This window comes from Trachypithecus francoisi, unplaced genomic scaffold (assembly GCF_009764315.1).
Source record: "Trachypithecus francoisi isolate TF-2019V2 unplaced genomic scaffold, Tfra_2.0 Lachesis_group12, whole genome shotgun sequence".
NCBI lineage: Eukaryota > Metazoa > Chordata > Mammalia > Primates > Cercopithecidae > Trachypithecus > Trachypithecus francoisi.
The window spans coordinates 71,557,428-71,570,000 of NW_022681457.1; the positions used below are offsets into that span (position 1 = coordinate 71,557,428).

At 41.3% G+C, this 12,573-nt stretch overlaps 1 protein-coding gene across 2 annotated transcripts in view; it reads right to left on the reverse strand.

Annotated features, from left to right (window-relative positions):
- The window catches only part of ZYG11B (zyg-11 family member B, cell cycle regulator), a 106,302-nt gene that overhangs the window by 27,720 nt on the left and 66,009 nt on the right, over positions 1-12,573 (reverse strand). For both annotated transcript variants that reach the window (XM_033226345.1, XM_033226347.1), the window contains exons 6-8: positions 8,822-8,886; positions 2,469-2,568; positions 2,077-2,127 (exon numbers count right to left, since the gene is read on the reverse strand). In XM_033226345.1, the coding sequence (XP_033082236.1) occupies positions 2,077-2,127; positions 2,469-2,568; positions 8,822-8,886 (216 nt within the window). The remainder of the gene's footprint in view (positions 1-2,076; positions 2,128-2,468; positions 2,569-8,821; positions 8,887-12,573) is intronic.

Genomic DNA, 12,573 nt, shown 5'->3' on the forward strand with positions numbered 1-12,573 from the left:
CTGTGTTGCTCAGGCTGGAGTGCAGTGGCACTATCTCAGCTCACTGAAAGCTCCGCCTCCCGGGTTCACGCCATTCTCCTGCCTCGGCCTCCCGAGTAGCTGGGACTACAGATGTCTGCCGCCACACCCGGCTAATTTTTTGTATTTTTAGTAGAGACAGGGTTTCACAGTGTTAGCCAGGATGGTCTTGATCTCCTGACCTTGTGATCCACCTGCCTCAGCCTCTGAAAGTGCTGGGATTACAGGTGTGAGCCACCGTGCCTGGCCTATTTTTTTCATTCTTACCTCTATTATTATACTTTTTAGATTTTGTTACAACTGTATCTACATAGCTGTTTTTCTTCTATTGTACTATTTGTTATGGGTAGAATTTATAGATATAATTCAGTGTGAATTCTAATTACATAATTATAATTCAGTGTGAATTCCCTAACATCTTGTAAGGCAGCAAGTATCATTCGTTTGATATCATGGGTACTCTATACATATTTATCAAATGAATGGTTTACTTTCTCATTATATACATAATTTACAAGTCATGGAAAAAGGGAGTCTCTTATTTGACTTCTCTATGTAGTATTACTATTCAAACACCTCATGCCAGGATTTTAACAGGCATGTTTAAATATACTTTTTGCCTCTAAGTCTTCCCTAAGACATTGTTTATATCTACTCCCTTTAAAGCTTTTTAAAGTCTTATTTCCTCAACTGATTATAAGCAAGCAAAATCGTATATCAGATATTTAAATTATCTGCTTCCGCAAAGCATAAAGCACAACCTTATGCGTGTAATAGAGTCTCTACATTTTCTATATAAATAACAAAAATCACAGAGTTTTACAATGAGATAGGTGTTTTGTTTTTTTCTGGAGACAGGGTCTTGCTCTGTCACCCAGGCTGGAGTGCAGTGGCATCATTACGGCCAACTGCAACCCTGACCACTTGGGCTCAAGCAATTCTTCCACCTTAGCCTCCTGAGTAGCTGGGACCACAGACATGTGCTACCATGCCTGGCTAATTTTTAAATTATTTGTATAGACGGGGTCTCATTATATTGCCCAGGCTGGTCTTGAACTCCTGGGCTCAAGCAATCCTCCTGCCTCGGCCTCCCAAAATGCTGGGATTACAGGCATAACCACTGTGCCTGGTCTTAGATAGGATCTTAATACTTATGTGGACCCCAATGGTTCAAGTAATTTTCCCAAATTCACAAAGTGAGTTTACAAGCTAGATCCCAGGTCATCTGACTCCTAGTTCAGGGTTTTCTCCATTTCTGTTAAGGAGTAAAGCTGCATATATGAAAATAAATAAATACACTTCTTTAGAAGTATCCAAAAAAAATTTTTTTTGTTTTGTTTTGAGAAAGGGTCTCACTCTGTCACCCAGGCTGGAGTGCAGTGCGATCACGGCTCACTGCAGCCTTGACCTCTTGGGCTCAAGTGATCCTCCCACCTCAGCCTCTTGAGTAGCTGGAACCACAGGCATGCGCCACAATGTCCAACTTTTTTTTTTTTTTGGTAGAGAAGGGGTCCCATTCTATTGCCCAGACTGTTCTTGAACTCCTGGCCTCAACTGACCCCCTCCTGCCTTGGCCTACCAAACTGCTGGGATTACAGGTGTGAGTCACCACATGCCTGGTCACAGAAAGTTTTTATTAAAATATAAAAATGTCAGCTGGGCGCGATCGCTCACGTCTGTAATCCCAGCACTTTGGGAGACCGAGGCGGGTGGATCACGAAGTCAGGAGATCGAGACCATCCTGGCTAACACGGTGAAACCCCGTCTCTACTAAAAATACAAAAAAAAAAAAAATTAGCCGGTCGTGGTGGCGGGCGCCTGTAGTCCCAGCTACTCAGGAGGCTGAGGCAGGAGAATGGCGTGAACCCAGGAGGCACAGCTTGCAGTCAGCCGAGATCGCACCACTGCACCCCAGCCTGGATGACAGTGCGAGACTCCTCTCAAAAAAATGAAAAAATAAATAAATAAAATATATATATAATGTCAGAAAATATATAATACTGCCTGAAAACAATAAACATGAATATCTGGTAGCCTGCATGGAGATTATAGACTTACCCTGACAATGAAGAGCTCAGTACCAAGCTGTGCAGTTTGTTCTGTAGAAAGCTGCAAGCAAGTAAAAAACAAATTCAATGTCCAAGACTCACTAATGTGAGTTTAATATCATTCACTGTACCTGACTCCAAAGGTCAGACTAAAATCTCTGATCAACTTGGAATTCTGCCATATAGCTGTTTTTGGGAGGCCTGCCTCGGCCTCCCAAAGTGCTGGGATTACAGGCGTGAATCACTGTGCCCAGCCAAATTCTGCAATATCGAATGTAGCTTGAATAAGCAGGTTGGCAGAGAGATTTACTGATCTTTCTGGCACACAGATTTTGGCGGGAAACAGTAAATGTAGTGAGAAACAGCTGCCTACAGAAAATTATTCATCAAGAGTTCAGATACCTTGGCAGCCAGGATGGAAATGATAGCAACTGCCATCCTTTGCATATTTTGATCCTCATGGTTGCAGAGCCACTGCATGACAAGCTTGGCTGCTTCAAACCTGAAAACACACAAAGGGTTTCATGAATTAATGATGGAGGCCAAGGCACAGTTTCAGAGTTCCAGCTAAGAACTGATGCTACAACTTAAATACGTGAAAAGGCAAGGGAAAATTCCTCTTAACTGGTAGAGAGTAACAATTACACTCAGTGTTTTAGAGATGATGCCATATTATTAATTCTGACAACATTTTGTAAAGAAAGAAGGGTTTGGAAAATATGATTCCAACTATCTGGCATTTCATCTTCTAGAATTATAACATACTTCTATTCTGTATTTCTAAATTATAGTGATTTCCATATTTTAGTTGTAATTTAAATATTTTCTGGGTTCCTCATAGCACCTAGCACAACAGAAACATTCCTTCATTCATTCACAAACATATATTAAACTCTTGCTTTGTGCCAGATATTGTTCTTAGTGCTGGGGATAGAATAGTGAACAAAACAGAAAAATGTCCCTACTTTCATAGAGCTTACACTCTAGTGAGGAAGACAGGTAATAAATCGGATAAATAAATAAAATATATAGTATGGTTAGGTACTGACCATATGCTATGGAAAAAAAAAATAAAGCAGGAAAAGAGGATATGAAATGTTGAAATTTTATGTAGGGTGGCTATGGAAGGCCTCATTGAAACTTTTGAGGAAGTAAGAGAGATAACCATATGGGTATTTAGGGGACAAGCATTCCAGGCAGAGGGGAGGGGAAATACAACAGCCCTGAAGTGGGTATGGGCACAGAAATGTCAACAAATAGCATGGAGGTCAGTGAGGCCAAAGCAGAGAGAACAAGGGAAGAGTTCTGAGAAAGAAAGTCAGAGGTAATAGAGGCACCACATCACATAGAGTCTAGTGTATCAGTCCATTCTTGCATTGCTATAAATAACTACCTGAGACTGGGTAATTTATAAAGAAAAGAAGTTTAATTGGCTTATGGTTCCACAGGCTGTAAGGGAGCACAGCTGGGAAGGCCTCAGGAAACTTGCAATCATGGTGGAAGGCGAGACTGGCACATCCCACATGGGTGAAAGAGATGGGAGGGCAAAGCCAGAGTTGCTACACACTTTCAAACGACCAGATCTCATGAGAACTCTATCACAAGATAGCACTAGGAGATGGTGGTAAACCATTAGAAAACACCCCCAGGATCCAATCACCTCCCACGAGGCCCCACCTCCAACACTGGGTATTACAATTCAACATGAGATTTGGGTGGGATCACAGAGTCAAACCATATCATTAAGGAACTGGCTTCTACTCTGAATGACCGGGAAAGTCATAGAAGGCTTCTGAGCAGGAATATGACATGAGCAGGACTACTCTATCAGCTGTCTTTAGAATAAACTCCAGGAGGGCAAGGACAGAAGCAGGAGAGTAGTTCTGAGCAGTAATTCAGGAGAGAAATCACTTTTAGTCTACTTCAAGTGGTAGAAATAGAAGTGAAGAGAAATGGTTGAATTCTAGATACATTTTGAAGATAGAGCTGGATTTGCCAAAGAACTCAATGTGGGATACAAGGAGAAAAATCAAGATGAGGTCAAGGAATACATCTGATTATCTTACCCACAGTTTCATCCTTAAGACTCAGATCAAATATCACTGCCTTTGAGGTGGTTTCTTTGACACGTTTATCACTGCCTTCTTAGCTCCTTAGTACTTTAGGTATAGCTGTCAGAGATCCACAGTCATCTGCAGACTCACTTGAATCCCTATTTGGCCTGTGCACTCCTTGAGGGTGGGGACTATATATTCTATTTAGCCCTTTATGCCACACACTCAATACAGTGATCGAAACATAAATAGTGTTTAATATATGTTGACTGAATGATTATTTTCAGGTAGATTACTACTCTACAACTTCCCTTAAAATTACTATTACCTTCCTTCTGTTTCCAAGGCCATTTCTGATTAGGCCCATTACTTGTATTCTTCTACAATATATTCCTAATTGGCTTCCCTATCTCCACTGGTTTCCAAATGATGTGTGTCTGCACATTAGAAATAAATAAAACTCTGGCCAGGCATGATGGCTCACATCTGTAATCCCAGTACTTTGGGAGGCTGAGGCGGGTAGATCACAAGGTCAAGAGATAGAGACCATCCTGGCAAACATGGTGAAACCCTGTCTCTAACAAAAACACAAAAAATTAGCTGGGGGTGGTGGTACATGCCTGTAGTCTCAGCTACTTGGGAGGCTGAGGCAGGAGAATCACTTGAACCCGGGGGGCAGAGGTTGTAGTGAGCTGAGATCACGCCACTGCACTCCAGCCTGGGTGACAGAGCAAGACTCCATCAAAAAAAAAGAAAAAGGGAGGGAGGGAGGGAAGGAAGGAAGGAAGGAAGGAAGGAAGGAAGGAAGGAGACAAATAAACCTGTCTGAGGACTTAAGTATGATGTCACTCCCGTACTCACAGCATTCTAGGACTTTGGCGTGGGGCCATATCAAGCTTTTTTCCTGCGCACCCTATGCTTTCTGCAAAGTGGATTGTTCATTAGTCTTCACACATGCCCACAAGTATGAGATAACACAGGCTAGTGGTAAAGTGTAGAGATTCTCCAGTCAGTTCTGGGTTTGAATGAATTCTAGTCCTACTTAATGTTAATGATAACAATAAAATAAATTATTTTATCATGTGAGGCAATGTAGTCAAGTTGTTAAGAACATCATACACTTTGGCCGGGCGCGGTGGCTCAAGCCTGTAATCCCAGCACTTTGGGAGGCCGAGACGGGCGGATCACGAGGTCAGGAGATCGAGACCATCCTGGCTAACACGGTGAAACACCGTCTCTACTAAAAAATACAAAAAACTAGCCGGGCGAGGTGGCGGGCGCCTGTAGTCCCAGCTACTCCGGAGGCTGAGGCAGGAGAATGGCGTAAACCCGGGAGGCGGAGCTTGCAGTGAGCTGAGATCCGGCCACTGCACTCCAGCCCGGGCGACAGAGCAAGACTCCGTCTCAAAAAAAAAAAAAAAAAAAAAGAACATCATACACTTTGAAGTCAGCCTGGATTCAAATATCAGCTCCACCACTTATTAACTTTTTGTTTGTTTTTGAGAAGGAGTTTCACTCTTGTTGCCCAGGCTGGGGTGCAGTGGCACAATCTTGGCTCCCTGCAACCTCTGCCTCCTGGGTTCAAGCAATTCTCCTGCCTCAGCCTCCTGAGTAGCTAGGAGCCGCCACCACACCTGGCTAATTTTTTGTATTTTCAGTAGAGACAGCGTTTCACCATGTTGGCCAGGATGCTCTAGAACTCCTGACCTCAAGTGATCCACTTGTCTTGGCCTCACAAAGTGCTGGGATTACACGCATGAGCCATGCGCCTGGCTTAACTTTGGGACTCTGACCAAATTCCTTAACCTCTCTGAACTTCAATATTCTTATCTGTAAAATAGTAACAAAAACTGATTCCAGGCTGGGCGTGGTGGCTCACACCCATAAAACAATTCAACCAGCTCTCATCTTCAAAGCAACATAGCATGGATGAAAAAATGGAGGATCTGGAGTCAGACTGAATTTAAATCTAGACTCTGCTACTTACTTACTATCTTATTACCTCAGGCAAGTTACTAATCCTTTCTGTGTCTCTATTTCCTTATCTGAAAAATGAAGATCAAAAGAGTAATGATTTCACAGGATTGTTCTGAGGACTGAATAAGCATACATAAAACACTTTGGCACAACGCCTGCCTGGCAGTGGTAAGTGCTTCATACATGTTAGTTTTTACCATTTTTTTTTTTTTTTTTTTTTTTTTTTGAGGCGGAGTCTCGCTCTGTTGCCCGGACTGGAGTGCAGTGGCCGGATTCAGCTCACTGCAAGCTCCGTCTCCAGGTTTACGCCATTCTCCTGCCTCAGCCTCCCGAGTAGCTGGGACTACAGGCGCCCGCCACCTCGCCCGGCTAGTTTTTGTATTTTTAGTAGAGACGGGGTTTCACCGTGTTAGCCAGGATGGTCTCGATCTCCTGACCTCGTGATCCGCCCGTCTCGGCCTCCCAAAGTGCTGGGATTACAGGCTTGAGCCACCGCGCCCGGCCAGTTTTTACCATTTTTATCTCAAGTGCCATAACAAACATGAAATCCTTAATGAGCATCAGTCAGAGAGAATCTTTCCTTCCTTGTGTGGGGGCCCAATGCATTTCATTAACACCTCTTCTATGAAAAATTCTGTCTCATGTAATATTCATTCATTCATTCAACCATCAATCCATTAAATATCCACCCAAGCACTAGAGACAAAGTGATGAACCAATCATAGCCTCTGACCACAAAGAAGGTCAATTCTAGCCCAGTGCATTGGCTAGATGAGAGGTAGGCAAACTATATAACCTGTGTATCTGGCTGCCTGTTTTGTAAAGTTCTGTTGGAACACAGCAATATCCATTTGCTTATATATTACCTACGGCTGCTTTTGAGGGACAATGGCAGAGCTAAATAGCTGCAACAGAGACTCTATAGCCCATAGGCCTAGAGTATTTATAATCTAGCCCTTTAAGAAAACATTAAGGAGTAGAATATAATCTTTAGGAGAGTGACTATGTCTTTCCTACCTTAGACTTTGTTACAATGATGAGCACAGAGGTTCAATATTTCCAAAATAAAATTAGCAATCTACATGAGATATATGTAGTTATTTTCATCCAAATTGCTTATTTCAAATAAAATCACAGTAAAACTGCTGCTTGAAGGCCAGGCGTGGGGGGCTTATGCCTGTAATCCCAGCACTTTGGGAGGCTGAGGTGGGTGGATCACCTGAGGTCAGGAGTTCGAGACCAGCCTGGCCAACATGGTGAAACCGCATCTCTACCAAAAATACAAAAATTAGCTGGGTATGATGGCACATGCCTGTAATCTCAGCTATTTGGGAGTCTAAAGCAGGAGAATCGCTTGAACCCAGATGGCGGAGGTTGCAGTGAGCTGAGATTGCACCATTGCACTCCAGCCTGGGCAACAAGAGTGAAACTGTCTCAAAAAAAAAAGAAATTGCTGCTTGAGAAACATACTTTTCATTAAATAATGAGGTATAAATTTCCTTTTAAAAATGCCATTATGAAAAAATTATAAGACCAGGCATGGTGGCTCACACCTGTAATCCTAGCACTTTGGGAGACCGAGGTGGGTGGATCACTTGAGGTCAGGAGTTTGAGACCTGCCTGGCCAACATGGTGAAACCTTGACTGTGCCAAAAAATATAAAAATTAGCCCAGCGTGGTGGCACATGCCTGTAGTCCCAGCTACTCAGTTAGCTGAGGTAGGAGAATCACTTAAACCCAGGAGGAGGAGGTTGCAGTGAGCTCAGATCGCACCACTGTACTCCAGCCTGGGTGACAGAGTGAGACCCTGTCTCAAAAAAAAGAAAAAGAAAAATTATGTTTTAAAATAGTAAAATAAAAAAAACACTTTTTAAGCTCCAAAATAACATCTTAGAAAATAAAGGTCCCCTTAATATTTAATGGAATCTAGTTATATGGCCTCCCTTAACCGCTCCTTAAAAAGTTTCTTCCATAATTCAATACCAAATAATGATAATAATAAGAGATATGTTACCAAAAAAAAAAAGAAAAAACACTGGACCTAGAATTAGAAGACCTACGTCTTTTTTTTTTTTTGAGACAGAATCTTGCCCTGTCGCCCAGGCTAGAGTGCAATGGCATGATTTTGGCTCACTGCAACCGCCACCTTCCGGGTTCAAGTGATTCTCCTGCCTCAGTCTTCCGAGTAGCTGGGATTACAGGCGTGCACCACCACACCCGGCTAATTTTTTGTATCTTTAGTAGAGACAGGGTTTCACCAGGCTGGTCTTGAACTCCTGACCTGCGGATCCTCCCACCTTGGCCTCCCAAGGTGTTGGGATTATAGGTGTGAGCCACTGCACCCAGCCAGACCTGCATCTTTCTAACCTTGCAGTTATTAGTCACAAAGCCATAGTCAAGACAATCTCTATATATGTCTTAGTTTTTTTATCTTTTGAATGGGGATAATAATGCTCATAGCTTACAATATTATGTGGATATCTTGAAAACTATAACCAATATAAATTCCTAAGCAAAGGACTATGAAAACATGGGTCAATTTGCTATCATGAATGTCAAAGCACTAAATTAAAGAAAGTAGATTTAGCATTCTATAAAATAACCCACAATTCTATCTACTCAATTAATCTTATAAAAGAGCTATCCTAAAGGGTAAGAAATGACCCAAGACAGATTTCTAACATTCTGTTTTGCCCCACATTAAGTTCTAGAGCTATCACTTGCCTGTTAAATGGAACATCTTGAAGGATCCGGTCACTGCAAAGTGAAAGGAGGCAATTCTTCTGTAACTAAAGAATCAAAGGAAGAAAAAAAATCCTAAATAAAATATCACTTTGTTATCTTTGAACCAAGGTAGCATGCATATATATATATATATATATACACACACACACATATAAAGAAGACTGATGAAACACCAGTTATTTCTTACAACCTTTATCTGCCCCCCTAGTATTGAAAGGCTGACTTCCAGGAGACCCATACAAGTTTACTTGTACCTTTTTTTTTTTCCTTTTCTATTAGATGAGAAATAGGGCAATAAATAGGATAATTACAGCTAATCTCCTTCTTTCTGGTGGCCTATGAAGTAACCTTGTCTTCTGTATTTTTTGAGGTACAGAGAATGACAAAAACAGTGGCTGAAAGTTTTACCTGTTGACATAGCATCAAAGAATATAGACGAGCCTGCTTGGAAGACTCTAACATAGAGTACACAGGGGGTAGTGTTCTACACATTGGCCTCTAAAGAGTGACTGATAGACTTGGCTCTATCTTTTAAATAAAGTTTAGACCAGCACAATTAAACAAGAGTAAATGAAAATATGAATAATTACTTGACACAGTCAAGGTGCACCATCATAATAGAAAGGTGATTCAAGTTATTCCTGTGAAGCAAAATAAGAAAATAAGTGTGGGCCTAAAAAAAAAAAGTCATAGTATATATATACACTATCAATTTTTTTTTTTATTTGGACACATGGCTTTGATATTTTTTAAAGGCTTTAGTGTACAATTGGAAGATTTCTTACCTAAAGAAGACTTAATGTAGGGAATTCAATCATAGAAGGCAAAAGTCAGACTAATGGGATATATATAGCTAGTCAAGAAACAGAAAAACAGATATAAAATGAACACCCTATTTGCTTCATGGAAGATGTAGAAAGATTACATAATAGAAGAAATGGCAGAGAAAAGGCAAATTGGTAGTAAATCCCAGATGAATGATACGGAATGGGTTAGGTACAAGTGTAATTAATTAAGAGGGTTTCTCAGGAAGTTTTATATTCATCTCAGATGGTCAAGGTGCTAGGACAGACTCTGCTTGAGGATCCATTTACCTCCCCTAAAATATGAATCATAATCTGGCAGATTGATTAGTGGCATAACTTTCCTCCTTCACCATTTTTCTCCTCCCAAATAAACACAATAATTTGTACAGGATCCATAGAAGTAAGAAAGGCAATAACGCTATTCTAATTACCTCCGCTTAGAAAGCCCATCCCTCCTGTTCTTTTAGCTGGAAAACGCTTAATTTTCCTTCACAATTCAACTCAGGGCAGAGATATTACCTCATTGAGGAAGACTTCTTAATGTTTTTTGTTTGTTTGTTTTTGAGACAGGGTCTCGCTCTGTCACCCAGGCTGGAATGCAGTGGCACAATCATAGCTCACTGCAGGCTCAAACTCCTGGCACTCAAGTGATCCTCTTGCTTCAGCCTCCCAAAGTGCTGGGATTAAAGGCAAGCCACAGTGTATAGCCTCTAATTTTCAAATTGTCCTAAGTGCCCCTCCTGGGCTCCCAACAGCACTTGTTTCTCTCAGTACTTGCTACACTATGGTACATTATGTGTTCCTGTATCTGAATGCTTAGAACTTAGCACAGGTGCACACAGTCTGAATTCAACAAAGCGCTAAGCTTAACTGAACTAATGGCTAAATTAATAACAGAAGATAAATTTCACCGACTGCACTTGAAAAACACCACAGGCAGAAATGGAAAAGAGGAAGACTTCTGCTGTAGTCTTCAATTTCCGCCCAGCTGGAGTTTTGATTTTGGGGGCTACAGTCTGAACTATGCAAGTATTCAGGAATTTTCTTTAAATTTTTGTTTGTTTTTAAGGAATTCAATGTGGAATCAAAATTTCCTATGCTGGCATTCATCAAATCTGGCCCTAATCTGGTTATCACTGGCCTCATCCTACACTGCCCTTCCTACACTCCAGTCACACGCAACTTGCCCTTCCTGGAATGCCTGCACATTCACATATAGGTCCACTGTTTTTCTGCTTTTCTCCATGGGAAATCTTATTCATTTTTCAAGATGTGAGTCAATGTCACTTCCCGTTTGAAATCCTGCCTGGTACCTTTGTCCATACACCAATCCAGGTGGCAGAATTAATCATTCTCAAGTTTCTGTAGCACTTAGTTAAAATAGCTGAAGATAATTTACATAATAGTTTACAGTATTTGCATTTCCAACTAATAGGTGAGTTCCAAGGGTGGTTGTTTTTTTTTTAATTGAGTTGTTTTTAAATGTTTTTACTAAATAAGAAATACAAAAAAAATTTTACAAAATATATGTAGGCATAAGGCAGTGCTTCTCAAACTTTAATGTGTACACAAATCACTTAGAGATCTTCATAAAATGATTCTGTAAGTCTGGGATCTTGAGATTCTGCCTTACTAACAAGCTTGTAAGGGATGCCAACACAGCTGGTTAGCAGAACACACTTTGAGTAGCAAGAGTGTAAGGAATAACAATACAACGAATACTACCACTGTGTAGGTGTACCTACCACTCGGTTTCAGAAAAATAATCTATTACCAATAGTACTATTAGCAAGCCCCATTTGGCCCTCTCTTTTCCCTCTCATTTCCCCTCAGAGGAACAACTAGTCTAAATTTTGTGTTTAACAATCCCTTGCTTTTTATCAAAACATGTATTTATATTCCTAAATAATGTGCCATATAGTTTTGCAAGTTTCTGAACTGCAAGTAAATTGAATCACATGTATGTACTCTTCTGCATTTTAAAAAATACCCAACTTGTAATTGAGATTGATCAAGGTTGTCATCTGGAATTGTAATTCATTCATCATTCACTGCTTTTAAGTATTCTGATGTGTGACTAAACACAGGCTGATGGACATTTGGTGTTTGGTGTTTCCAATTTGTTATCATTCTACACAGCTACACAGTGCTACTGTGAACTTTTTTTTTTTTTTTGAGATGGAGTTTCGCTCTTGTTGCCCAAGCTGGAGTTCAATGGTGCAATCTTGGCTCACTGCAACCTCCTCCTCCCAGGTTCAAGCAATTCTCCTGCCTCAATCTCCAGAGTAGCTGGGATTATAGGCGTGCGCCACCACGCCCGGATAATTTTGTATTTTTAGTAGAGACGGGGGTTTCTCCATGTTGGTCAGGCAGGTCTCGAACTCCTGACCTCACGTGATCTGCCCGCCTCGGCCTCCCAAAGTGCTGGGATTACAGGCGTGAGCCACCACACCCAGCTTGAACATTCTGTCTGTTTGTTTTGAGACAAGGTCTTGCTCTGTTGCACAGACTGGAGTGCAGTGGCTCAATCACAGCTCACTGCAGCCTTGAGTGCTTGGCTCAAACAATTCCTCCACATATGGATTTAAATGCTTTTAGGCATGTACTCTTTAGGCTCCTGAGTAGTTGGGACCACAGATGTGTGCCACCATGCCGGGCTAATTTTTTTATTATTTGTAGAGACAGGGCCTCACTATGTTGCCCAGGTTGATCTTGAACTCCTGGGCTCAAGTGATCCTACTACTTCGGCCTCCCAAAGTGCTGGGATTACAGGCGTGAGCCACCATGCCTGGCCTACTGTGAACATTGTTTTTAAAAATATATAACAGCTTTATTGAGATATAGTTCATGTACCATACAATTCACCTATTTAAAGTGTACAATTTGATGGATTCTAGTATAGTCACAGAGTTGTGCAACCATTAC